We start from the raw sequence: 26,225 nt of genomic DNA on the forward strand, positions 1-26,225 counted from the left end.
TATCCGTCCAGGACCGGGTTCCGACACCCCAGCCTAAGAGAACGCTGGTGTTGGGGGGGCGGCAGACTGCATGTGTTCGTCTTCGCCGTAGGTGGGCAGCATCGAGCCGGTCAGTGGCTCCCCTCTCCGCTCAGCCGCAGCATTAGCATTCCCCCCCAAATATCTCCTCCTCATCAAAACACTCCGAATGGGAAGAAAATATGGCATGAGGAAGGCGGCGGCCGACGACCACCGCTCACCGTCTTTAACCGAGCAGAACCCCCGGCAGAACATGGACTCAAGGACCCGCAGGGGCAACGCATGTGGAGAGCAAAGACAACGGGACACAAAGCGAACCTGAGACAACGCTCGTGTGGACGCTTAGCGGCTCTGAAGCGAGACTCATCCTCCGCCTGTGGTCGACAGAGAGGCGCTCAGGGGCCGGGAGGTGGACGCCGAACCCCGGGACTGTACAAGCAGATCAAAATCTAAGCGGACTGCTGGTCTCATTCATCGGCGTCATCGGTGCCGTCGGCTCCGGCTGAATTAAAGGCGAGAAAATGAGGTAAGCAGCGGCGGCGGCTAGCACCATGCGCTCTGTTTGACGCGTCATGACAGATGCGCACTCGCCCCTTTGCCTCCAGCCTCCATCTGCCTTCACACATTCTCCATTAAAATACACAGCTAATCATTGTTTGATCTCCCAGCACCTCGGACATTGCCTACCGATGATTTATTTGCCCCTCCTGGACAGTCTAGGGGCTATCCAAGGGCCCACCCACCGGGCCTCAGCTGCTTATAACCCATAAGATCAATGCCTGCCAGATTCTCTCCTTTATTAGCCACCTTTTTGCCACCGCCGGACACCACCCAGCGTCTTTATTGCGGGCATTGGGAAAGGGCAGGGTTGTCATGGAAACGACAGCATCACGCATTTATCTCCAAAAGCGCAAACGCCATTTACGTTGATGTGAGCGGCAGCAGGCGGGGGGGGGGGGGGGGGGTCGATGCGATGGAGGGGGTCGGTGTGGTGGAAGGGGAATACAGCGGGAGGGCGGGTGTTTAAATCTGCTGGTTGCCAGGCAGGTTATGAGACCCCCACCCTGTTTTTTCCTCTCTCTCCCTCTGCCTCTCTCTCTCTCTCTCACACACACACACACACACACACACACACACACACACACACACACACATCTCATGGATGCAAACATTGAGCCCAAATATGAGTGGCGCTCAAATCCTCTCTCTATATCTGAAGCTGTGGACGGTATGTGGATTGTGGTTGGGACTTCAGTTGTCCTCTATTGAGGACGCAGGCCTTTCATATTTCCTCCGCTCTACCTTTAGCTTGACTCCTTTGTGTTTCCGTAGATGCAGCCAGCTCAGTTCTGCTGTGTGACATCAGATCTAGTGTGACAGCTCTCCTCAGATGCAGCTCGGCCTCCCCTCTCTAGCTTCCAGTGTTCCTGCGCATGTTTGGGACGCTTTAAGTGAAAAAGCTTGGCACGTCTTCCCTACAGAATCAGAAAAAAACCCTCACATCTGGATATCTTTTGGTTCGTTATGATTCTTTACCTGACTATCCGAATAATTACTCTTTCGAAGCTAATGCTCAGCAGCTGAGACACGCTGACGCTCGGTAAACGCGTAGAAACCTTCCATCCTGTATGGATCCACGCGCTGTTTCCTCGGTTTCGCTGGACGTTTTGTCTCCTTGTCCTGTGCCGGAGGCAGGTCCTTTCCTCTGACTCAAGGCCCGAAAGGAAATCTTAACTCCAATCGGCAGAAAGACCTGCGGAGGAGGAGAGGGTTTGATTCAGAGGCGGTTTGTTCGGGATCGCTGCCTCCATTGCTGCAGGTTTATGTGCATTTATGTATGTGCATGGACACGTGAGGGGCCGGAGTTAAATTTAGACCTGCAACAATAGCGCCGTCATTACGGGAAGCTTCCCCCTCTCTTCTGAGTGCGTGTAGAGCGTAAGAAAGTGGAGGAAGGTGCAAAACAAAGTGATCTGTCCATCCTGTTGGCGGTGAGTCATCGGGGGGGGGCAGATGAAATGCTGAGTTATGCATCTTAATGCAGGCAGATGCTGCAGCCGCTGCAGCGCTCAGAGCGGGTCAGACAGCAGAACCACGTGAGTGGGCGTCATAACAAGCAGCCCGGGGGGGTTCAGAGGTGAGGTCGCCCTCCTTCAGACTTGGACTAGTGGAAAGAGTCGATGTTGTGGAGAACCGGTCAACATGGAAATTATTCACAGATGCTTGTTGACATCTTGAGGGGGGGGGGTGAAGGAACCAGCTGCCAAAGGGCCCAAATATATCAAGTTCTAACAAGACAAACTAAATAAAAGGATGTTGGATGAGTCTGTCCACGTCGTTATGATTGATGAAAGCCCCATAAATCGGTTGATGTAATCAGTTAGTCTTCCAGAAAAAGAGCTTTTTATTTTTAAAGAGCCGACTGTTGGGCTAATGGTTGCAATCCTGAGGACAGATATTGTTGATATTGTCTCCAAGCCCTGTGCACGTCATGCAGCGTGTCCTCACAACTCTAGCAACCCCGACAGGCCCAGCGTAAACTCCCGGTTGTAATCATCACCTCCCACCGCCGTCGACGCGCTGCAGGAATCGGGAATAAACGTTCGCCGCCGGCGAGCGTTGACGAGCTGCTTGAGTCCGTTGCACGTTCCTAAACCTTCAAACCCTCTTAATCCCTTTTTTCCCTCCACTATACGGAGACCAAATATGCCGCGGCTGTTTTTCCAAAGCCCAAACGCGACATGTGTTCCCACTGAGCTCTGAATTGCTGTTTGTTTCCCCTCTCCCTTGTTAATTGGTGATTCGGGGTTATAGCTTACATGTGTTTTTTTTTAGCGGCCGAGTTTATTTAAAGCTCCTCTGTAGCGTTCCTCTACTTCGCACGCTATAAAAAGGTGCCTTTTAAAGGAACTCCTGTTTCCCATATACCCCAACATGTAATTTCCATCAAGTGGGAACGATTCCTCGGAGGTTGAAAGACGGCGCTCGGGTCTTTAGTGTGGAGGGAGCTGACTGGTCCGCCCGGGTCACATGATCTCCTCTTGCTTGAATTCCTTGACTCCTCATCTCTCTCCTTCCCTCCCACTCGCTCCGGGTCTCAGTTGCATGTCCGCTCTGCTGGCGTGCTGGATTTGTTTAAGATGTGAAGGCTGAGTTCTCCCCAGCATGTCTGTCGGCCTCTCCTCTCCTCTGTAAACGCTCTCCTCTCCACCTCCTTTTGCCCTCTTCTGCCGGAGGACCGGACTGTCATGTATTCCCTGGACGATTTTGGGTGAGTATCGTCCTTTGGCTGTGTCGTTTTTCGGAGTTTGTGCGCGTTAAAAAAAAATAATAGCAAAGCCGGGAAACTGGCTGCGGAGCTTCTCGTTCCTCTAACATTTAGAGCTTCCAGACCACAGAGCATGGAAAATGCTGGCGACCGAGGAAAATCTGGCTCATTTGGAAGTTTTCTCTAAAGGCCAGCTGTTCACAGAAGTCGGATCGGTTGCCCCAAGGAGATCTTTTTCCTGGGAAAACGGGAATCGCTCAGCTGCCGTCTGTCTTTCACAGGATGATTGTGGCTCTTTGCATGCGAGCGAAGGGGGGGGAAAAGGGTTCGGGAGTGCTAATCTGTGCCGAGCCGGGACAGTCGGATACCAGATGATACGAGGGGAGAGGGTTCTCGTTCTAATGCGGCCCGGGCAGATTACAGCGGGACACGGTGATTTGTGGAAGCAGAGAAGTGAGTCTGAGTCAGGAGGAGCGATAACATCAGAGGTTTATGCTGGACCGCGTCGCTCTATTAATCTACTGTAAAGAGGAGGACATCAGAGGGAAAGCCTCTCTGCTTCACAGTAGCTCCACCATTAATGAGCCGCCGTCAGCCTGCTCTTCCACACCTCAATACTTTCTGCCTTAAATCTGCCCTGAAAACTTCCCTCAGCTCTTCCTCTAAGCTGTCATGGAGTCTTCGGCCTGTTATCTAACGAACTTTAAAAGCAGCAGGGTGTGGGTTCCATCCGCCACTTCCCACCGTGTCCGAGCTACCTGTCCGAGCGTCTCCCTCCAAAGGGAGCCGGCGTTTCCCTTTAAGGATCAGGATTAGCAAGGAGACGCGCAGTGTGGAGGGAGGTGGAGGAGGAGGAGAGGTGGGGGAGGGGTCCTCAGCAAGATGGGGGGGGGGGGGGGGGGGGGGGGGGTGCTGTGTGAATTTAACAGTATGTGTCCATGACAATTAGCCCGAGGGACGACTCCATGAAGCGGCGCCATGAATAAATGATGGCGACATATTTCGCTCTTCAGGACTTCACCGATGCGTTCTTATGTAATCCAGCTACACCGTGTCAACAGCCGGGCACATTTTCGCTTCCTCTTCTTTGCCGGTTCTTTATACGATATCGGTTTGTGTTAGTCGTCACCGGCGTCGTGACTGCAAACGTCCCGCGGTCCAACCCAAAAATGAATCGCTCCTGACCTGCGCTGCCCTCCAACCCATCGGTGGAGACTCCAGCCCTTATTTAACCAATCTGGAGTGGCGGTTTTAGGCCCTGTGGCTCTCTGACTGTGTTGCTCGCCGTCGTCATGGAGCTTGAGGTCAATTGTTGAGAGCGGAGGCCAGTGAACCAGAATCAAAGGTTGGAGGTTTCTTTCATCATCACACTGTGGTACTGTCAACAACTCTGCGTGTGTGTGTGTGTGTTTAAAGTGAATTTAAAATACAGTTATTTTGTATAATCTGGCCAAACTGATGCATTCTAACTATTGAGATGTTTATTGTTGCCATGGAGAGTTTTTCACATCTGTTGGGGTAATTCTTGACATAATTATACCTAAAAACCACAAGCTACAGTACTGTACACAATCTGATGGTTTGAAATAAACCGAGGAGATGAAGTCTCTCAGGACTCTGTGTGTGTGTGTGTGTGTGTGTGTGTGTGTGTGTGTGTGTGTGTGTGTGTGTGTGTGTGGTGGTGGTGGGGGGTAATGGACTGACTGGGTAAAGAACAGCTACAATCATTGAGACGATGCTCCACAAACAAACGACTGTATCAATACGCTCTATAGACCAATTTATGGATCCAGCGTGAGTTTTAATTAATCTGGTTGGTGAGTTGAACAAAGTGCCTCCAGTGTGGGTCAATTCCTCAGTGGGCATTAATGGACCTTTAACACGCACACTCTTCCCATTTAATGTGGCTGATGCACGTTGAGCTGACCTCTGAACGGAGCGCTGGTCCTTAATACGGGCTATGTTTAATACTGGGTGGCTATGGCAACGGCGGGCCGGGGCACTGGGGGGGGTGTGCTTCCCCACCACCCCTCAGTACTCTCCCCATTAACATTAGTATGTGCTGGGGTGGGGGGGCAGCTGGGTAAGTGGGATATGAGGTAATCTCCCATGGGTTTACAGCAGTACAATAGCACAGAGGTTCAGTCTCTCTCTCTCTCTCTCTCTCTCACACACACACACACACGCTCAGACGCTCAGACAACAGGCTGGTCAGTGCATGACTTCATCACTGCCCGTCTGTGCATCCGTCATCTCTTTGTTGCAGCGGTGCAAGAATTCGGAGGCGGGAGTTTGATGTCTCTGTCCACTCTGCCTGCTGTTGTTTGTTGTTTTTTCCTGATTCATGCGGCTGCTGCTGGATTAAACTGCTTTAAATGAGTTCTGGTTCTAAGGTAGTGAAGCTGCACGGGGGGGCGCGTTGGCTCTCCGGATCGTTGGTTCCTCTTTGCTAAAATGGACGTACCTCGGCTCCAAGTGCTCCGTTACTGCCTCCCTCAGAGTGTCAGTGACTCAGGCTTGTTTTACAACCACATCGCCTCCAGGTTGGTACCAGAACTTTACACCACCGCGCGCACGTGGACGCGTCTGCTCACCGGCGGACACCAGCGATGAGTTAAATGTCAGGGAGACACTGAAAGGCAGAGGAACTCATGATGTTGTTATTTAGAGAATGCTATAAAACAGCATGGGAAGTGTTGAGGTATGCTAGCAGCACAGATGGTTGGACACAAATCTTTTCCCTGTTGTTGTTTAATCAATTCTCAAATACTAATCTGCCATCTTAAGCTGTCCTCAGCCGTAGAATGGAGGTTATTTTGCATTACATATTGTGTGGACACTTTTATTCAGCACAAGTAAACGGCTCTCAGTAGCGACTTGTGCGGAAGATTCAGAAGTTTAGGCTCAAATCTTCTGTCCCAAAGAGGGGAGGCGGACGACTGTGTGAACATTCCAGCGCTGAAAGGCACGTTTCCGGAAGTTATGCTTCCCTTAGATGGTTGATTCACATATGGCTTTTGAGGAAAGCTGCTACCTTTCAGGTTCTGTCTCCCCTTCCTCTCTCTGGGAAAGGAATTGAGCAAGAGTTGTATAGAGAGGGCGGAGGGAAGCTCAAGATGTGAGCTGTCGGATCAAACGGCTTCATTGGGAGCCTTGTTATCAGAAGGAGGCAAAGATGAGGGAGAGGAAGAACGGTGAGGCTGTAAAAGATGCAAATCGGAGATCATCATCGTTTCAGTCTGCAGTGACTAACAACATTTCCATGTGAATTAAGGTCATGCCTTTGCAATGAATACAAAGCTAATGATGTTACCTAAAACCACAGAACAGGTCTCAACGAGTGAAGCCTGTTTGAATTAAAACCCATTTTCCCCCCCATTTGTTTCGATGCCATTGCTCCATATTGCGATGCACACGAATGGCTGTAAGGGAGAAACGGAATATAGGTCAGGCATTATCCTCCATACCGCAGCATTTGTGTGTGAATTGAAGTAGCAGCTCTGTAAACTGCGATTCTGCCACGAGACCGAGCTTTTGGTGTACAACCGGGGCATTTAGCTAAGAACATGAGAATGTTAATGTGGTTTCCATTAATGCCATTTAGACAGCAGTGCTTTGCCCCTCCCCCTCAAATCTGCCATTTGGTGCTTAATTTTAGCCCTTTTCTGCACTTGAGTGTAAGTACCACGGGGCAAAGGTTAAATACACCACTACAATCTGTGGGATCACATGATGAGGGATGATATCAGGGATGTGATGATGGCGATGATGTCACGTTGTCTCCGTGGAGTTGAATACAGAACGATAAAGTCGCTGCTAAAGCAGCACTCGTACCGTGTTTTTGTGAGGCAGCAACTCTCCGCACCAGCAGGGGGCAGTAGTTCATATTTGTCATCAGAGACCGACACCAGAAAGGCAACAATGCAGTCAGGTGTCGTCTCGCCGCCTTTCGGCTCAACAAATCTGGAAAAACGTCCAAATCTTTCACTGTCTGCTCACTGACATAGTTCCAAAACCCATATCTGCTGAATTTAATTTGATGTAAGATCTGAAAAGTGCAGCATACAAAAATGTTGAAATAATCTAGGACACTGCTTCTTTTCTGGCTGCTACGAAAGCTGCTCTGTAAAATTGGCCCACAACCCCCATTAAACAGCACACGTATGTTCTCGCTTTCATACGGAATAAACAACGAGTTGGGGAGTTAATTAATGAGCTTTGGGGCCCCCAGGAAATGGATTTTGTTACATTGATCAAAGCACAACTTCACGGTTTTATACTGAGCTAATCTTCTCTCAGTTCTCTGTGAGACTTTGTTAAAGGCCAATCTGAGGCAGTGAATTCAGAAGGAGGACGGATTTGTTCCTTATTGCAAATCGGCCGAGGTGCAGTCGTGACCACAGGGCACAAAGGTTGTGGGTTCAGTTCCAGGTCAGGTATTTTGGGGCAGGAGGAGCCTGCTCTCCCAGTGCCTACAAGGTGCTCCGCTATCCTCCTACTGTCCGAAACCATGCACGTGTGAGATGGCCTGATGACCTGTCCAGTGTGCATTCCTGCCTCTCACCTGGTGATTGATGGGCTCCAGCACCCCATCACCCTGACGAGGGGTGAGCGGAGGTTTACAGATGATGCACAGACGAAGGCGGTCGTCACCTGAGGGGTGTGACCGTGTTCCTGATGCTTAGCGTGCTACCTGAGGCTATGCTAAATAACCAAAATATCGAGGGGCCATTACCACATTTTAAAATCGAATCGTTGTTGAGAGTATTAATGAATTAAATTAAAGTGTTCAAAGGGGCAAAAGAAATGCTGAGTCCGTCAAAAACAGAATAACGAGACTTGTGACCTTTCTGCAGTCTTGATTACAGTCGCCAAGTCTGGCACCTCGTGCAAGTCAAGCTAACCCATCCAGGAGAGGCTGCTGGGTTAGCTTGGCTTACAGAGGAGCCGAGTTAGCAGTAACGCCGGCTGGTGCTGTTTTTAGTCCCTGCGCACCACCTTCCACGCTGCTGCGAGCCGTACTTTCCCTGTGGGGCAGATTAGAGGTCCTCCATGAGAGTTAAGTCTTGGTTAATTTAGATTTAAGACTGCAGTGAGGTAATGATCTGCCTGCTCGGCTCTGTCTCTAATCCAGCCAGTCAGACAGACCTCGCCTCTGTCTCCCAGACCCCAGCAGCCACCTATATGCACACACACACACACACACACAGTGATCCATACTGTAAATATATACAAGTTACCCATAAACAGATGGTGGCTTTGCTATCCCCCCAAAATTCCCAGTGATCCCCGAAGACTATAATGCTCATGGTGATAATAATAACAGACAACTGACCCGATCCATCATCGGTAAAGGGTCGTGGGCTGTGCTATTTTTGTGAGGACCACTCGGACCCCTAAATCACCATATTGTGTCAAGGTTATAATTCCATTTCTCTTTTCTTTATTAGTCTTTTGTCAGCATGGCATGCCAAGGTCGCACATAGCATAGTGTGTGTGTAAAGTGAGTGTGTGTCTGTCACTTTCATTGAAAGTGTGAGTGTGTTATTTTGGGTGTATGTACAGTCCCATTATGAGTGGGTGTGTGTGTGTGTGTATAATTGTGGGTCTCTTGTCTTGCCCCACACCCGTAGCGAGGCCCTGCTGAGCACTTAATTAGCGTGTAATTGAGATATTTCAGATACGAAACGCAATATCAGAACGTTCTGCGAAACGTCCTGGGGCCGTTGGTGCTGCTGTGGAGGCTGCGGAGGAAAAGTTTAAGGTGCATCTGCACAAATGTGAGGTCTGGTTTACTTTATTTTTGCCTGTAGCATCGTTGAGGCATCGGAATCCATGTGTGTCTTTGAACCGCAGGACCGAGGGAGATTTATGTGAAGGTGAATTCTTTAAAGCAAAATGCTCTGTTTCATATGTTCTTCCCTGAGGGTTTTTTTTTGCTGTTCTGTTGCTGTGATCAGCTGCCAACGGAGCCCAGGAACGATTCCAGTTAATTGAACAGTTGCCAAGAACCCCCCCCCCCATTGATTGTTACACCCAGAACTCACGGAGAAGATCATATACATTTACTGTTTATTCCTTTCAAGTTTATCTTCATGATTGAAGCTTCAGTCCATAAATGGAGCCACGTCTTGTTCACTTCTAATCAGCATCATATCAGTGATCCTGGGCTTCTCCACATTTGTGCGACTCTACAGGGAACCCGTCAACATCGTGGTTGACGATGTGTCTCTGTCCGACTCCTGCACCGTCTGCAGCGTGCACGGGGCAGGACCCTTCATCACTGTTCTGGACGGCGGATTCTATATATTTTCAGGGTTGGACCTTTATGAAACACGAATTCAGACCTTGATAAAGGAGGCAAAGCTTCAGACGCCGGTCAGGGTCGGAGTGGCGGCGAGACTAAAGAGGGCGTCTGCTTCCTCTTCCTACAGTAGCCTGATGAATCCGAGCTGCTCGTCAGCCACGTGTCGGTGCGATCGGCGGCTCATCGAGTGGTCGGGCGCGTGAAGCCGAAACATTTATCCCAGCAACAAAAGCTAATTGCTATGATAACAGAAGCCCTTCAGCCAGGGGCTTCTCAGGGAACCCCCCTCACCCCACCCCCACCCCCTCCCACTCACAGGGGGCCCAGAGGAACATTTTACCAACCAGAAACGGGGCCAAATAAGCCCCACTTCACTGAAATGAATGGCAGCCAGGATCTCCTCTAATGGACCCAATACTCTGACATACACGTGCAGGGGGTTTATGGGGGGGCACATATGTTTGACCATGTGTGCGGGGACGGGCCTGGGAATATGTCCTCCTTTCCACCGCTCGCCCGCCAGGCTTGTGCGTCGTGGGCAAGCGCTCAGTGTGACAGAGGCTTTCCCGCCCTCTCTTCCTTCTCTCCATCATCCACACATCTCGCTCTCTCTTTTCCTTTCCTCTCAACCCGGTCGACCTTCGGGGGTGAATGTTATTCCAGCTCCACCGTAGAAACGTGCTGGGGTCCAGCAAAAACAAGCTGGGACGCGCCGACTGGAGCCCGCGGGCCAGATCAAGTCGAGCTGAACCTTTTGGGAAGGAGCGGAATATTCGGCCCCCTTTTTATTCGAGTCGCAACAGAACTCAGCTCACGACGCTTTCAAAGCAGAGCAAGTCGAGCTGGTTCTGTGGACCACGGGTTCTGTGGACCACGGGTTCTGTGGACCACCTTGGTAATGTTCTAAAGCTGTTGGCTCCTCACCCAGTGATGAGGAGCCTTTTTTGTTCAGCAGCTGGTTGTGGGGAACTGATTTTTAAACAGCGGGTTTGTAGAATACAAGAGGGGGAACAGCAGCCGGCTGGAACCCTGTGAGAACATCGCCCGAACCATCGGTGGTTCAGGTGGTTTCTGGTGCCGGCACGTGCGCTTTTCCTGGTCGGACATGTCTGAATGTGCGCCGCTGTTTTCCTGTAAATATCAGGATATTCATCAGCCTGTCCTGTCCCGTGTTCCGTCCCCTCTCACGTGATCAAACGGGACGACTTTCACCACCCTTCACCCTTCCCCATTCCTCTTCCTCCTGCTCCCTCACTCTCTCTTCAGCATTGGGCAACAAACTGGCTGTTACCAGCAGATGGGCTTTATTCCTGACCGCTTGAAGGGAAGTGAAAGCCTCGGCCTCGGCCTGGAGACGCTCCACTTCTCTGGCCCAAACTGCTCCAGAAATAGGGCCTGTTTTTGTAAGAAGATCCACAGCCACCTCCCCTCCTGTCTTCCCTCTCCTGCTCCCGGTGACTCTGGTGGCCCCTGGCTCCCATGTGATGAGAGAGACTCTTTTAACCTATTTAGACTTGTTAGCAACATCACAACTGTGGTTTTTGGGAGGCTGAAACCCAGTATTTTCCTGGGGACTCTAATATGAGTAATATCTGAGTAATAGCAGTTCTGATTTTATCTGGACATATTTAAGGAACTGTGTTTGAATTCCCTTTTCTAAATGACAGATGTGCTTCCTGTTTGAATCTGAATTTCCTGTTTGTTCCAGGAAGCAAATACCTGTTATGTAATCACTTTGGAGGCTCTGACATCTGGGCCGCTGGACTCTTTTTTTGACTTGTCCCTCTTGGTCCTTGTATAAAATGTCTCTTTGCCAGAGATGCCTTCATGTTTTAATAGTGTTTTGCTGGCTCATATGACAATGCTACTGGAAAACAGTCGCTTGTGGGGGGGGCTGGTTATAATCGTGGGAGTTTTGTTGAAACCCATCTGTCGAATCTTCAAGATTCTGCGTTTATTATGTTCTAATAATGTTGCAAGTAGGATGTGGTTATAAAAGGAACTTTAAAAGCAACACTCTGTTATCGTTGATGCATTTACTCTAAACAGCTATTGTTTAAGCTACAGCTTTATCGCCTATTATAGTCGGTATTATGCTTCCAAGAAACCTTAAAATGTTTTAAAATGTTGAATTGCGTGGATTATTGAGGTAGGCTTTAATTTTTTTTTTAGCTTTTTACTAAAGCACTTGGTAGCTAGCAAGGTTTTAATTTGGGCTCATGTCAGGAAAAATGGAATGGCTTGGTTTAGCTGATGTGACTTTTTTACCCTCAGCTTTAAACTGACTCGCTTTCAGACAGGCAGTCTCCAAGGAGGCAACTGTGCAAATTAGAGGCACTTTGGGTAGCAAAGGTTAATCCCACCTCTGCCCAGCTGGAACGTCTCTCTACCTGCTTCCATCTGCTACATTTTTCAACAATTTCCTGCAGCTATGGTGAGAGGGTCACCATAGCTGTGACCTCCATGTTTCGATGTATGATGTGACTTCTTAGTGAGTGGTGAGTAACGCGCTGTGTCATTGGCTCCCCCTGCCGGCGGAAAACTGACACTGCACTGTAGTTCCGATACTACAGGACGGGAGAGTTCAGTTCTATAATTTTGTTTTGTTTTTCAAATATTACAGATATTATTTCAGGCCCTTGTGTTAAAGTGTCGCCTTATAGCACAATACCACCAGTTCTTATCTTAGTAACCCTATGATGGGTCACATGATTCCAGATTTCTGTGTTGAGATAAAACAGGGTCCATGGCTTAAAGAGCACATTTCATCTTGTGTACATCATGATTTTGATTTGGTCTGATCTGTTTTTATTACACAGTGCCTGACAGACAAAAAAAATGTCCAGTTTTTCTTCCATCTAGTTTTATTTAATCCGACCTCACCTCACATGCTGCTGTGTGTTTTGCACTAATCAAATAATTATTTTTTTTCCTCGCTATCATCAGTGAGCAGAGCATCTGCCAGGCACGGGCCTCGGTCATGGTCTACGATGATGCCAGTAAGAAGTGGGTGCCCATCAAGCCTGGGCAGCAGGGCTTCAGCCGCATCAACATCTACCACAACACTGCCAACAACACCTTCAGAGTGGTGGGCGTCAAACTGCAGGACCAGCAGGTGAGGCATGCACAGGGGTCTATGTGCACAAGTGTCTGCCTCTTCAGTGGTGACTTACTTCTTGATTGGTTTTGTTCTCACTTGAAGCTTAGTTTGTTACGCTGATGGCCTAGAGTATTGTTGTGACACTCTATTTGATTGTGTTAATCTGCTAAATTCACTCTTCCTTTTCTGTGTCGTAGGTTGTGATTAACTACTCCATAGTCAAAGGCCTGAAATATAATCAGGCAACCCCGACCTTCCACCAGTGGCGTGACGCCCGCCAGGTTTATGGGCTGAACTTTGCGAGTAAGGAGGAGGCTACCACCTTCTCTAACGCAATGCTGTTTGCCCTCAATGTCCTCAGCTCACCTGATAGCGCAGGTAAAGATATGTAAAATTCCCCATTCATGTATCATTTCTAGATACCGCACAAGTGTGAGTTTAGGTTCTAATTTGAGTTTGTCGTTGTCAATGATTGAAATATAAATGAGCTTATCTATGCTCTACTACCCTCTGCTGGTCATAATGCGAACTGCGCCCGATTTGGTTGGTTCTTTATTAAGGGTCGGCGTGTATAAAAGGTCACTCATTTTTTCCCCGATGTGTATTTTTATCTGATGAGTTCACGTTAATAAATCTACTACTGAGTATAAAGTATTTGAGTTTGACGTTTGAGCCATGCTCACAGATTTACCAAACAGCATCCATCCAGATCTGGTTACTGCTGCTTATACATGTAAGCAGTGTGTGTGACTCTCCTATTGGTGGCAAAAATACCCCCTAAAACCGCTCCCCCACAGTGCTCACATGGCAACCCTTCTTTTTTTGGGGTAGACTACGATGTTGGATCAGAATCATGCCAGGAGAAGGCTGCTTCTCTGATGTAAAACAGTTCCTGACTGTTTTGCTGTTTCTGACTAAAAGACATAATTGCACAGAGGATATTGTAAATTCCTGAGTAAGGTGCTCACCATGCGAAGCCCAGAGATTTCACCCGGTGTCCTCAGAAGGGTCTCTTCAGCTGTCATCAGACTCAGTAAGTTAAAAAAAAAAAAATAAAGAACTCGTGTGTTCTTGATAGGCTTGCTAAATTTACTGCAACGGACTTTTTCTTTTTTTGATAGATCACATCTCAAGAGTTGAATGTAGTTTGTTCTCTGCTGACCTTTTTGGATTATAGCAGCTTCAGATTAAACACATGTGAAAAGGTGCGTCATAAATAGATATTTAATGCATTTGTGCAAAGCCAAGGAAAAGCCTGAAGATCTGGTTTGGCCAAGAGTTGATGAGACGACGTATCAATCAGGGATGCGTATCAAAATAAGGGACGTCTTTAAAGCCGAAGCTGGTGGAGCCATTGTGTTTAACGAACCAGTGAAAACAGAGCAGGAGAAATCATCACACACACACACACACACAAAGGTATCGCTAGCTTCAACAATGCCCTTACGTGTCTGATCAGGCCCTGCCATCCCCAGGGCTTCACGTTTGCTGACCCTCACTATGGCAACAACAGAGGTTCTTATCACACAGCATGTTGACACACACACACACACGTGTGTTGTACTACAACAGGAGGTGAACAAGGAAGTGCAGGTGTAAATCTTTTTGTTCAACAGATCAGATCAGAGTGGGAACCTGCAGCACCAAACCTTGAGTGTTGTAAAAGTTTTTTCCTGTTTGTGTAATGGACCAAACGGAGCAAATAAACACGGCTGGGAACAAAACCTCTGATAGCTAAACGGACTTCTTTGTCCCCGTGACCCTCTGGGTTTTCAAATTTACTGTGTAGCTCTGCACACACAATTACCATGAGCTAATTAGTTCAGAGTGCCAAAGAGTCACAGAATGAAGACGTCTTCTAGGACTCACCTCTTTTAGCCTGTGCTTTTTTTTAGAGCAGCGTAACAAAAGATATTTCCCAACCAGGTCAACTGTTGCAAGTGAAACCGGCAGGTCTGGTGGGTTACTGTGTATAACGGCAACACAGCGGGATTAAGGCAAAGGGCGGGTGTGGTCGTGGGGGAGGGACTAAGTATCACTGAAATCTTTAGATTTTCCTTCAGTGATGAAGTAAATTGAAGTAAACATCTATAAAGGGAACAAATATGAGTTTAGGATGGAAACTGTGTGACAGTTGTTGTCGGGTTGTCGTAGCTCAGCGAATCACGGACAGAGACAGGAAAGAGCCTATTTAAAGCTTCACAACACAAGCGTCCCTGGATGTGATAAAAGCACAGAAGTACCTCTTTATTCATCAGATCAGGGGGATGCGGCCTGGTTTCAAACACTGACTGATAAGTCCAATGACTTTTCCCACAGCTGGTTGCTGCCCGGCTGCGTTGGCTGCTCCCATAAACCTGCTCTCCACCCCCACGGCCAGTCAGAGTCAACAAAAATATCAGCCTCGGGGGTTGCGTGGCGTCAGGATGAGTGCTGAGATTTACAGACTGGTGTTGTGCTGATATGTGATCAGCGCCCTCCTTGATTCCCCTTAATAGCCACCCTAGAGCGAGTCGGACATCTGCAGGGGAAAATAACAGCGATGTTGGTTGGCTGTCACGCTCGTGCAGAGCAGGATCGCCATTCACAGCATTTATCGGAGGCAATGAGGCAGCACATGAGGGAGCCTTGAAACATGACTCATTTAGCAGCTGATTATCTTTTATTGATGGAATTTTTCTTCAGTGTTGTTCAGTATTCATTTTTAATCCATAGCTAATGTTAATCTGTAGCTAATGTTAATCTGTAGCTAATGCTGCAGCTTTGATGTTGATGATTTTAAAGGATAAACATCTATCAGTGCCTGGTGTCAACCATTTTTCAGTCTGGCCTTAGATTACTAAATAAAGCGGGAAGAATTCATTAAGTCTAGAGTCTGAAAATGTTTTATTTAACTTTTATTATCAAGGATCACTGTGAGAGAGCAGTGGAAAACACCTTAAGCACTTGCTATGCGTTCCACCCTTAAACATCTCATTTGTTTTAACTGCATTTAAATGTTTGCTATTCAGAATTAGAAAATGACTGTTATCTCTCTGGGGCAAAGTACCTGGGACCATTCTGAACTTTGGTTGTTTTTACAGAGGCTGGTGAGTCTTCTTACTGATAAATGGTCTCCAGTTCATCTGTGTTTTACACATGTACCATATAAACCACCACACTGTGCATTACAGGCCGTGTGAGATACGTCGAGGTTTGGGAAAGGCTTTAGGAGATAAAGTGGTTGATGTCCTGTCATCCTGTGCCTTTCAGGTCCGGTTGTCCAGCGCCAAAATGGGCCGTCCTCAGAGGACAACGAGGCACAGAGGCGGTATGATTAACGCAAGCATTAATAAAGTTTGTCTTTGCTCTAAAAACCAAATGAGAACTAATGAAATTGGATATTGAGATGACATTTAAGAGATGTGTCACTCTCAAAACTGACCTTAAGCTGGCAGAGCAGCTTCCGGCCTTCCGGCCTGTGACTCCTAGATGGTGGTTGACTGTAAACCTTACAGCTGAGTGAGCAGTGACATCCTTCCCGTTCATAGGATGATGGAGCAACATCAGATGCAGGCGCACAAGGAGAGGGAGCGACGGACGTCAGGATCAGGTGAGACTCAACCAAACACAGCCGCGCCCAGCTGAGGTAACACACGTTGACACGGCAGCCGCGATCAGAGCGACTGGAGACACGGCGCTCGCTCCTAACTACACACATCACTAAGACATAATAAAAAGCCTGGCTGGTCATGCTAGGCTGTCATTAGCAACCCCGCACGCAAGCAAATATTTGCTCCTCCGGTTTTGGCCATTGTTGGGACCAGCAGAGCATTACAGCAAACACAAGAGATTCCAGACTGGAACATGGTCGTTCACGTAGGCGAACAGGTTTCCCCACTGTGGTTTGTCTTAGTGTTTCCCATCTTAGTTTGCTCCCCGGTCTGTATGCCCTTATGCTTATTTTTTATCCATGCACATATATAAATGTTCAAGTCTGCCCCTTAAAAGCACATTCAGACTTAAACATGTCCCCTTTGTCCCTGCTGTCAGTGAATATCTGACCCCCGACTGCCCCTGCAACATGCTCTACTGCCATCACTTTCTTCCAGCTACTGTTGGGGGGAATTGTCATATGCTCTCTGACCATGGCTCAGTCATGTTGCATTCTGCTGCTTGTTCTTTTTATGATATTTTAAGTCTTTATTTGCTATTGGCTTCTGTTTTTTGGATTGCTCCTGATTTTCTCATCTTTACTTGCTTGGTTGCTTTTCATTCTTCTCACGTTTTTTCTCTTTTCTGTTTTCCTTTGTTTGTTGCCCTCCGTCTGCATCTCTCTCTCTCCTCCCTCCCTGTCTTCCTCTCTCTGCCATCACAGTCGTTTCCACCCTGCAATATAAAGTGTCCACCCCACCCACCCACCCAGACACTCCTCCAGAGTACAAACAGTACAGAGCTAGCACACTGCCACCCTCCTACGTCCGCGTGGCGTCTGCCTCTCCTCCCTCCTCATCCTCCTCTCCTTCTCAGGAGAGAGAGGTGGGGGCTGCTAGGGACAAGGCCCAGCTCTCCTCCCAGCTCTCCACCTCGCTGGCCTCAGCATTTTCCCCCGTCCAGGCAGGAGTGAACACCCAGGGCCGACAGGTCCGTCAGATCCCCTTGTCTCCTCCCACCACAGTCCGCCACCTGCATCATCAACAGCAGCTCCAGCAACAAGACATCATCCTCCCCCCTAAACATGGCACCTGGTCTGCCTCTCATTTGCAGCAAATGTACAATCAGGCACCTCCTTCCTCCTCCTCCCCTCCTGTTTTGATGGCCATGCCCGTGAAGCAGGGTATGCCCCCCCAGCCAGTCCTGCCAATGGCTCATCCTCTCCCACCCCTGAACCCGAGGATGAAACCCCCGCCTCTTGACCCAAACACTGTGACGGGCCCTCACCAGTACGCCCAGCACCAGGCTCACCCTCAGTCCAACGGCACTCCAGACGACTCCTACTCCCCTCATTCTCATCACCTTCCCCTCACTCCACAGTACTGCGAGCCCGTCCCTTTGCCCCCCCTGGTAAACCAGAGCGCCCCGGGCCCCATGGCAGGCCACCATCCCCAATATGCATCCACCTTCCACCCCCAGCAGCAGCAGCCTCCACCACAGCATCAGCAGCAGGTGTACTACCAGCAGGCCCAGCCCCCCACCACTTCCTCCTCTTCCTCCTCGCCCCCTTCTTACACTGCCATGTCTGATGGGGGCTCACCCAAGAAGACCCCCTCCCCAATCCCCCAGCAGGCCCATGTGGCCAGCAGCAGTAAGTATGAGGAGGAAAGCGGAGGAGTGTCTTAGGAAAAGGCTGTGTGTGTGTGTGTGTGTGTGTGTGTGTGTGTGTGTGTGTGTGTGTGTGTGCGCGTGTGTGTGTGCGTGCGTGTGTGCGTGTGTGTGTGTGTGTGTGTGTGTGTGCGTGTGTGTGCGTGCGTGCGTGTGCGCACGCTAGTCCAAGAATGCTAGTCCTGTGATTGTCCACCCAATGAAGCACCTGTCGTATGTGCAACACCTGCAGGGTGACACAGCAGTTAGCAATAGCACAGTAGAGGTTAGCTTGATTACTGAGTATGTGTGCGTCAGTATTAGCAGGTAGGAGTATAATCTCCCAGTGTAACTTGCAATAAAAGTAAATTAATGGCTATCAGATGTCACTATGCTGTAGGACCACATTTAACTGGAAACACTTTGCCTGTTACAATGCATGAACCATTATGACAGCTTGCTAGATATAGAAAAAAAAAGTTAAAAACCAGTGTTCTGACTTATTAAAGGCCATATTAAAGGTTTTATTCAGCTGAAATCAATTCCATTCCTTTAAACGTGCTGGGCTCCATAATATTCAGGTCTTTGCCCTCAGAATATTCTTTATTTTCCATCCATCTCTTTGCTGCTATTTTCAATACAACTAATTTAAGTTTATTTGCAGTGTTGTGCTTTTGCCCCATAGCTGCATGTATATGTCTTACTTTATTGCACAGAAACTCTCTGTCTCCTTCTTTAACACACTTAAAGTGCAACCCCGCCTAAATTCATCTAATTTAGCTTCCATTATTCCCAGGTTTCAGGAAGTTGTAGTTAGATGTTAATGTAACTATTAGAGTGCACGTTCTCTCTCAGATGTCATTCATGACTTCCAGGGGGCGATAAAAGCTGCCCCTACCCCCATTAACATTAAATTCTGCTCCTCCCAGGCCCCCCTGTTTCTGCAGGTCACCCCGCTATGCTCTCTGTAGCACCTCCCCAAGTTGCACCGATGGCTGGGCCTCCAGCCCCACCACCACCACCGGGTCCACCGCCCCCAATGGCAGTGCCCCCACCCATGCCTCCTCCGCTGCCCACTGGTGGGGGGCCTCCTGGGGGTCTTCCAGGGTTCCAGCAGCAACCCTCAGGACTGGCTGCAGCCCTGGCTGGAGCTAAGCTACGTAAAGTCCACAGGGTGAGCCTCTGAGGGTTTTATTGAATTATGTATTAAAATTAAAAGCTGTCTTATTTAATTCATTATTGTTCAGGACGAGAGCAGCCCCCCCGGGTCTGGCGGCAAAAGCGACTCAAACAGATCCAGCGGGGGCAGCGGCGGGGGAGGAGAAGGACTGATGCAGGAGATGAATGCCTTATTAGCTCGCAGGTAAATCCCCTCAGGCAACATTCCAAACCGATCCTGCGCAATTTATTCATGTCCGTTTTGTTTTTCCTGCCTTGTCCTCTGGTCGACTGTAACGAATCGACTCAATACGGAAATGATCCGTTTGTTCTCCTCAGACGAAAAGCGTCGGAGAAACCCGATGAAGTAAGTCTCCACGGAACAGAGCGTGAGAACGCGTGGGACTGCTCAGGCGTGAGGTTTGGGCTTGAGCTGGTGTGTGATGATGTGTTTCTCTGTTGTGCAGGACGACTCTGGTGGCCGAGGCCTGCAGAACTCAACAGGTAGGCGACGCTCAAAAGAACATTGTTGCTGTGAGTGAGGATGTCCCTCACACCATGCCCCCTCCCCAGATGCTGTGAAGAAGCCATGGGAACGATCCAACTCTTCAGAGAAGTCCTCACTGGTGTCCAGGTCTGAGGATTTTAATGAGCACCAGCACAAATGTGGTTTTGTGGAGCCGTTGAGAGAAATCCTCACCGCCTCTCCTCTATCTTTTTCCTATCAGAGTGAGACCCGTCGGCAGCACCAGCGAGGCCGACACGGAGTTTGACCGGATGAAGCAGGTGGGTGTAGAACCCGCTCTGAAGCGCCGGCTTTAACATTGATATTGAAAACTGAAGCCACGTCTTGTCGCGCAGGAAATTTTGGACGAGGTCGTACGTGAGCTGCATAAGGTGAAAGATGAAATCATCAATGGTAAGATGTGCTTTTTATTTTATTTTTTTAACCGGGTGTCGAACGTGTCAATACTTTGCGTAATAACTTGTAACCCTTTGCCTTTCCCTCAGCCATCAGACACGAAATCGGCAGAATCGGTACATCCTAAGCTCACCTGAGCAACAGTCGGAGGAGAGCGAGAAGAGGAGGAGGATGCACAGGCCGGAGGATCGGAGGAATGTTCTCTCAATGTCTCTGCACGTCGCAGAGACGTTGTGCCAACATTTGAGTCTGCTGGACAGCGAAACGAAAAAAAGAAAAAGGAACAGAGAATACGGGACAGATGAGGTGTACAAGAAAGAGGAGCAGAAGAGGCAGGAGGAGGGATAAAGGAAGTCGGAAAGGACTGAAAAAGGGGATAAAAGATCCGTGGAAAGCTGGAGAGGCGGACGGTCGCCCTGAGTTCGGGGGGGTGGTCCTCTCTCTGTGCACCTATAGACTCAGTCAGCCCAGTGTTGCAACTCTTTGTTCTCTGTTCAGTCTTAAAAGGAAAATATTTTTGTTTTCTAAGTTTTTACCATTTTGTTATTTAAAAACTGTGGTGATGATGTTGACGACGAGTATTTTATTGCTATTATGGAAGGAAAAGGAATCTTGCACACCATTTATGTCTGCCTTTTATATTTTGTGTTTGGTTCTGTTTTTTTTGGCCCCAACGATCGATATTTACAAGCACAATATGGGTGTAATGGTGCTGCAGACTCGCCTGCCCTTGACGGGCATATTTAAGCAGGCTTTTTATGACATTGTTTATACTGGTGTTGTATGTTGGTTTTGGAAACAAATCGGTCCGTTCTACAACTCCAGTGTGATGGCACCCGGCCAGAGACGACATCACTGAAACGTGGGGATTATTTGCCGAACTGACCCATAAATGTAAATGTTCCACCTGGTTTTACGGAGATGGAAATCATTGTAGTACTATAGTCATCCTATGCTTTGTGCACCTCCCCAAGCCTGCATGGTCCCCCCACATCTCTATGAATTTTAGTTTGGTTTGAGAGGGGGAAAAAAAGAGACTTAGAAAAGGTGGTACATTTATGAAAATGGCTCGATTCCAGGAAGACTCCCCGCTCCTACACGTGAAGGTTGTAAAAGGTTGTTCCGGCAACACGCGTCTCACCGAGATGAGAATGTGCAGGACGGGACGGGCTGACCGACCTCACGGGACTACAAATGTGCTTTTGCTGGAAGGATTTCACTGCATATCGGTTGTTGCATTTAACACCTCTGTCTGCTCTGGACTATGTTCTGATCTCAAAGCTGGAAGTAAATTAAATCAAATAAACAAAACAAAAATCAAAAGACTGCGTCAGCCATCTTTGCCGGATCTTAAACTCTGCGTTTCTCTGGGACGTGAGAGAAACCTGCAGGCACTAATGTTCCGGCAGGAGAGAAGTCACCTCGGGTTACACAAGAGACGTGGAGAACCTGTCTTCTATATTTTATCACAACAAATAGAAAAAAAAGCTCCTGCTCAAACATTCTTCAGCAATTATATTGAGAGTGCACGATACAAAAACAGGTTACATGTGAAAATTGGTCAGAGGTAGAACCGACTTCACTAGAATAATTAGGGCATAAATGATGCGGATCAGACTTTTGCGGGTTCAGAACAGTTGGAACAAATCAGAAAACTCCACTTGTGTGTGTTTTAATTCCAAATCTTCAACTGCAGCTCCTTCTCCCTAACCTCTCTGACACAACAGAAACCGAGTGGATCAGAAGACCTCCGCTGGCATCACCTGAAGAATCTGGATGTTGCTCTCCAGTAGAACTGATGTTCTACCTGTAGAAGGATCCGCTTACAGCCCGGCAGCACAGCACCACTGATACTCACTTGATGTAAGTTTTATACGACTTGTTCGTCTTCATCACTTCTCTGAATGTCTGGGAGCCCTAAGCTCTCAAGCCCAAACCTCAGGAGAACCTACAGGACCGTTACTCATCCCATACCGATGCTGTTTTTCTCTTTCTGCAAATCGGTGGGACAATTTTCATCAAGGTGAAGGAAATTACACAAGAAGGGATACAGGCATTGGCCAGTTTGTGCATCATCAGAATGGTTTAGGCTGAACAGGAAAAAAATTTCCAACAGTGACAACAACACTCTAGACAGGAAAAGAGCAATTAAACGACGGAATATATAATTTTCATTGATGTTTTTTACAGCTGAAATACAAAACTACATCACAGTCACAGTCCCTATTCCTGCTTGCTCAGCTTGTACTTCCGTTTGATTCGGGCATAAGGGCCGATGCTGTCGTCAAACACAAAGTCCCATAAGACCCTGGACCAGGATGTGTGCTGAGGCAAGGAGTCGTAGTATTCTGCTGCGATTTGTTTGACCTGACAACAAAAAAAGTGAGGAAATGAGAACTTTTAAACCTAAACGTGTCTAAATGACAGATTGGCAGAAAGAATTACGATGATTTTTATTCCAGTATAGTTCATTTTGAGTGAAATAGTTAATTTATTAACTAATAAACTATCCCAGTTTCTCAGCATACCAGATTTTTTTTTTTTTTTTTAAATCTGTCATCACAATTTGGTGCATATATTTAGTGGGAGGCAGGACTGGAGTGCAGACAGTCCAGTCAAACACCATTTTTGAACAATGCTGCACTGTTGGAACACTTGCACAACTGTCCCTAAATACAATGATATAATACATGATGTTTTTCTAAATCCTTCCTGTAGCCTGTGGATTTTAAATGACACATTCAGTACCAACGGCTCACAGCATAAACTGATCACCATAGATCAAGATTAATAAAAATCTGTATTGCAGTTTCTATGAATAACATATCCACATGTAATTTCCATAGATTTAGTCTGTTTTTTTAATAAAAGCAGCTGTCCGCTGCATCAGAATGGAGTAATTACACTCTTAATGCCCTTCTGGTGCTTTGGTTCAAGTGTTAATCATTCACAAAATCCTGCTTTTTATCAGCCAGATATTTGCATTTGAAAGAATGGAGGATTGTATATTTGAAACAGATAAAGATAAAAGATCACCACCTTAGCTACTGGTGACTCCAGTTTTGCACAGAGTCCAGTAAGTCTCACCTGAGGTAGTTTGCTGCCAGGTATGCTGGGGAAATCATGGTGCTCCATGTGATATCCGACGTTGAAAGTGAGTAAGTTCAGTGCTCCATAATAAGAATATGTTTCGTGTCCTTTCAGAAACATGTAATGTTCAGCTATGAAATGTCCTGAGATTGGATGTAATCCCATACCAAGAATGGATCCTGCAATTAGGTAAACAATTGGCTTCAGTCCCCATAGATGGTAGATAATTAAATCCACTGTGAGCTGAACAACGGCGTTCTGGATCTCGAGCAGACTCACAGGCTTTGGGTTGACCAACAGTGGGCGGAGGGCATAAAAGAAAGGCTGGAGGATGATCCAGACTAATTTCCTGGCTGGGGTACAAAAGAACCAACCCTCAATATCTGTCGGGATGTCAACGTCCAGCTGGTCGCCGCCCAGATATCGATGGTGGTCGATGTGGTACTTCTTAAAAGCGGAAGAATAAGGCAGCCCAATGGGCAAGTTGGCCCACATGGCAAACCAGCGGTTCCACTTGGCCAGCTTGTTGCCAAAGGCGACATTGTGCGAGATGTCATGGATGGCCAGAGTCAGCGAGTGATTGATGCAGCCTCCAAAGGCATAGGCCCAGAAGAAGATCCACTTCCAAGAGAGGTCTTGAACCAGATAGCAGGCCAGTAGCTGGGTCAGGACCATTCCGGATACCACCCATTTCAACTGGGGGTCTGGACCCATCAGAGACTTGATTTGTGGATATTTGGCTGAGGAGAGAAACAGACCAAAAAAACAACAAGGTTTTATGTGGAGCAGATTGAAAGAAGCCAAAACAACGAGCAACATCACACCCAGTCTCTGACGCAGTATAATTCAAGTCTGTCTCTTGGGAAGAGTTTGCTGACAGGAACAAAGTCTTAATTGGCGAGAGGAGTTGTTTTGCCGAGGGACCCAAAACTCGCACATTCAAAACAGCGTTAAACACAAAGCCATCACACCCCCTTCAGATCCCAGCGCACGTATGGTGCAGGAGCGCCACTGGCGATTGCTTATGCAAATGTTGCCCGGTTCTTTGTTTTCAGCTCACTTCTGTGATCGCTCTATGCAAAACAGAAATTGGACTCACCTTGCTAACTTTAAGGTTAACAATGCTTGGACACTGTGGTCGGCGTACCCACTCCATCCAGAGCTCGTATTTCCTGCCAAACCCTTTTCTGACTTAGTTAATGTTTAACACAGAGCAATTCCCTATCATCAACCAAAGTTACCCTAGCCAAGGGTGTGTGGGTAAACTATATAGCAATAATTTGCAAGGAAAGTATATCACATAGCACATATATTATTATTATCTATAATACATTGTGTTTTTACGTGATCACCAATATTTCATCATGTGATTTATGCTTTAAATACTTGTTTCTCACGCACAGGGTAAAGGTGAAGTCAGTAACCAGACCTCATAAAACAATCACTCTAAACTGCTTTAAGTGACCACAGCGCTGTAAAAAGTTTCAGCTTCTCAGGGATAGTTTGTAAAGTTGCTATGATCTGCTCACAGAAAGGTGAGCAGATTTCAGTTTTAACACGCCTGTGTGTTGCCAGAGCCACAAAGAACTACACTAATTCACTGCTTATGAATAAAGTGTTCAGACACTCCCTGAGTGGAATCAAAGTCCACAGGTGAGCGAATATCCCGGTGGTCACCTGTGGAAGGTATCACGCAAAAGGCAACAACTGCGAGAGGAAATTTCCCCTCTGAAGGTCCCATAGAGATCAGAAAGTGGAGTGATCGCTGTTTAAATATGTCCAAGTTTCCATTTCTTGATCGTATAAATGCAGAACCGTAATAGCTGTTTCAGCACAGCTCTCAAACTCACTTCAAGTTTCACATCACTCTAGTCTGGAGTCCTCGCTATGCTTCTAAAACTGTATCTCGCCGTTGGTCATCTGTTCTAAATGTTAGCAGAGGTACAGCAGAGCTATGGGCAAAAGGTTAGGTGGATGATGAACTGCATTTGAAACAGGAAACACCAACAGCTTCACCTCGCCGGAGGCACCAGATGACAAAGACCACAGTGTCAGTATAGTCTTTGTTAAAAAGAAGCTGAACGCCATCCAAAGCTCACACCCTACTGTCTCCCCTTTCAGGGCAGGGCTGAGGATGATTAATACTAAACTGTTAAATATTTGAAGACTTAAGGGTGTCAAACGACCTCTCGCACGAACTGTGCCAACTGTTCATTTGTTAGAAATCAAGCGGTTCCACGGTCTCCGGCCCATCTGAGGTGGCCCCTCTCCCCCTTTGCCTTTTTCCTCTTATTCCATGCAGTTCGTGTGTGTCAGATGAGAATGTGCTAGTTGGGAGCCCAGGGACTTTGTCAGCTGCACCTGCCATCAACATGCTGTTGTCTCACCGCTCATTGAAGAAGGAAGATCGAGGCAGATTAGTTTACAAGAAAAAGCACAGGTTATATGTCATCCAGATACTGTTTAGATTTCAAAGTCAGCTGAGGGAGGAGTAAACGTGAGAAACGCTAAACAGGCTTTCATTTGGTGCCAAATAGTCTTTTTTTAATTATTATTATTTCTTACTCTCGCTGACAAACTGCATTTTACAAAATTATAACGCCTAAAAAAACCCAGTGATTTAAACATTGAAATAAATATATTAAACCCTTAAAATGTGGTAGCTTTCGAGGAACATGGCTGTTCTATATTTCCCCTTGCTTACAATTGAGGTTGATGCCACAACCACAAGCAACACCTAATAAACAGGTTTAACCGGCTGTGGTCAGGACAAAACAAAACGTCCAGCTTCAGTTTTACAACTGCCGCTAAATTCGTTGATAACTTTTGAAAAAGACGCAAACTTTGTCTCCTTACCCAGAATTTCTTTTCTTCTTGAAGTGTGTGGCTGGTCATTATAGACCCATTCAAAGTCGTGCCTTCCACTTGCTTTCCCCATGATAAATCTCCTAGTGAATGCGCCAGTGTGGCGTTATGCATTTGTCCCAGTCACATTGCAGAGGCACACCCACCTGCACAGGTTGAAAGCTGGAGCTGAAAGGCAGAACCGCAAGCTCCTCCCCCACAACCGCCTGCGCGACCG

At 47.6% G+C, this 26,225-nt stretch overlaps 2 protein-coding genes across 5 annotated transcripts; one reads left to right on the forward strand and one right to left on the reverse strand.

Moving 5' to 3' along the window:
• Positions 1 to 64: 64 nt before the first annotated feature.
• On the forward strand, positions 65 to 21,371 carry evla (Enah/Vasp-like a). 4 transcript variants are annotated; one of them, XM_029825889.1, is made up of 14 exons: positions 65 to 544; positions 12,540 to 12,708; positions 12,891 to 13,071; positions 15,946 to 16,003; positions 16,224 to 16,285; positions 17,051 to 17,977; positions 18,903 to 19,147; positions 19,221 to 19,336; positions 19,471 to 19,498; positions 19,599 to 19,635; positions 19,705 to 19,765; positions 19,860 to 19,917; positions 19,993 to 20,050; positions 20,143 to 21,371. In XM_029825889.1, the coding sequence occupies exons 1-14, from the start codon at positions 540 to 542 to the stop codon at positions 20,178 to 20,180; spliced, it is 2,043 nt and encodes a 680-aa protein (XP_029681749.1). In that variant the 5' UTR covers positions 65 to 539; the 3' UTR covers positions 20,181 to 21,371. The 4 variants fall into 4 exon arrangements, with proteins under 4 accessions (XP_029681749.1, XP_029681747.1, XP_029681746.1 ...); XM_029825887.1 differs by lacking the exon at positions 65 to 544 and adding an exon at positions 2,913 to 3,289; XM_029825886.1 differs by lacking the exon at positions 65 to 544 and adding an exon at positions 5,491 to 5,829.
• A 184-nt stretch (positions 21,372 to 21,555) lies between these two features.
• Positions 21,556 to 26,166, reverse strand: degs2 (delta(4)-desaturase, sphingolipid 2). Its single transcript, XM_003962477.3, has 3 exons — positions 26,000 to 26,166; positions 23,141 to 23,883; positions 21,556 to 22,420 (listed from the first exon to the last, which is right to left on the reverse strand). Exons 1-3 carry the CDS (start codon positions 26,079 to 26,081, stop codon positions 22,277 to 22,279), a joined length of 969 nt encoding a protein of 322 aa, XP_003962526.1. The 5' UTR covers positions 26,082 to 26,166; the 3' UTR covers positions 21,556 to 22,276.
• Between the last annotated feature and the right edge of the window lie 59 nt (positions 26,167 to 26,225).

Source organism: Takifugu rubripes, chromosome 2 (genome assembly GCF_901000725.2).
Source record: "Takifugu rubripes chromosome 2, fTakRub1.2, whole genome shotgun sequence".
NCBI lineage: Eukaryota > Metazoa > Chordata > Actinopteri > Tetraodontiformes > Tetraodontidae > Takifugu > Takifugu rubripes.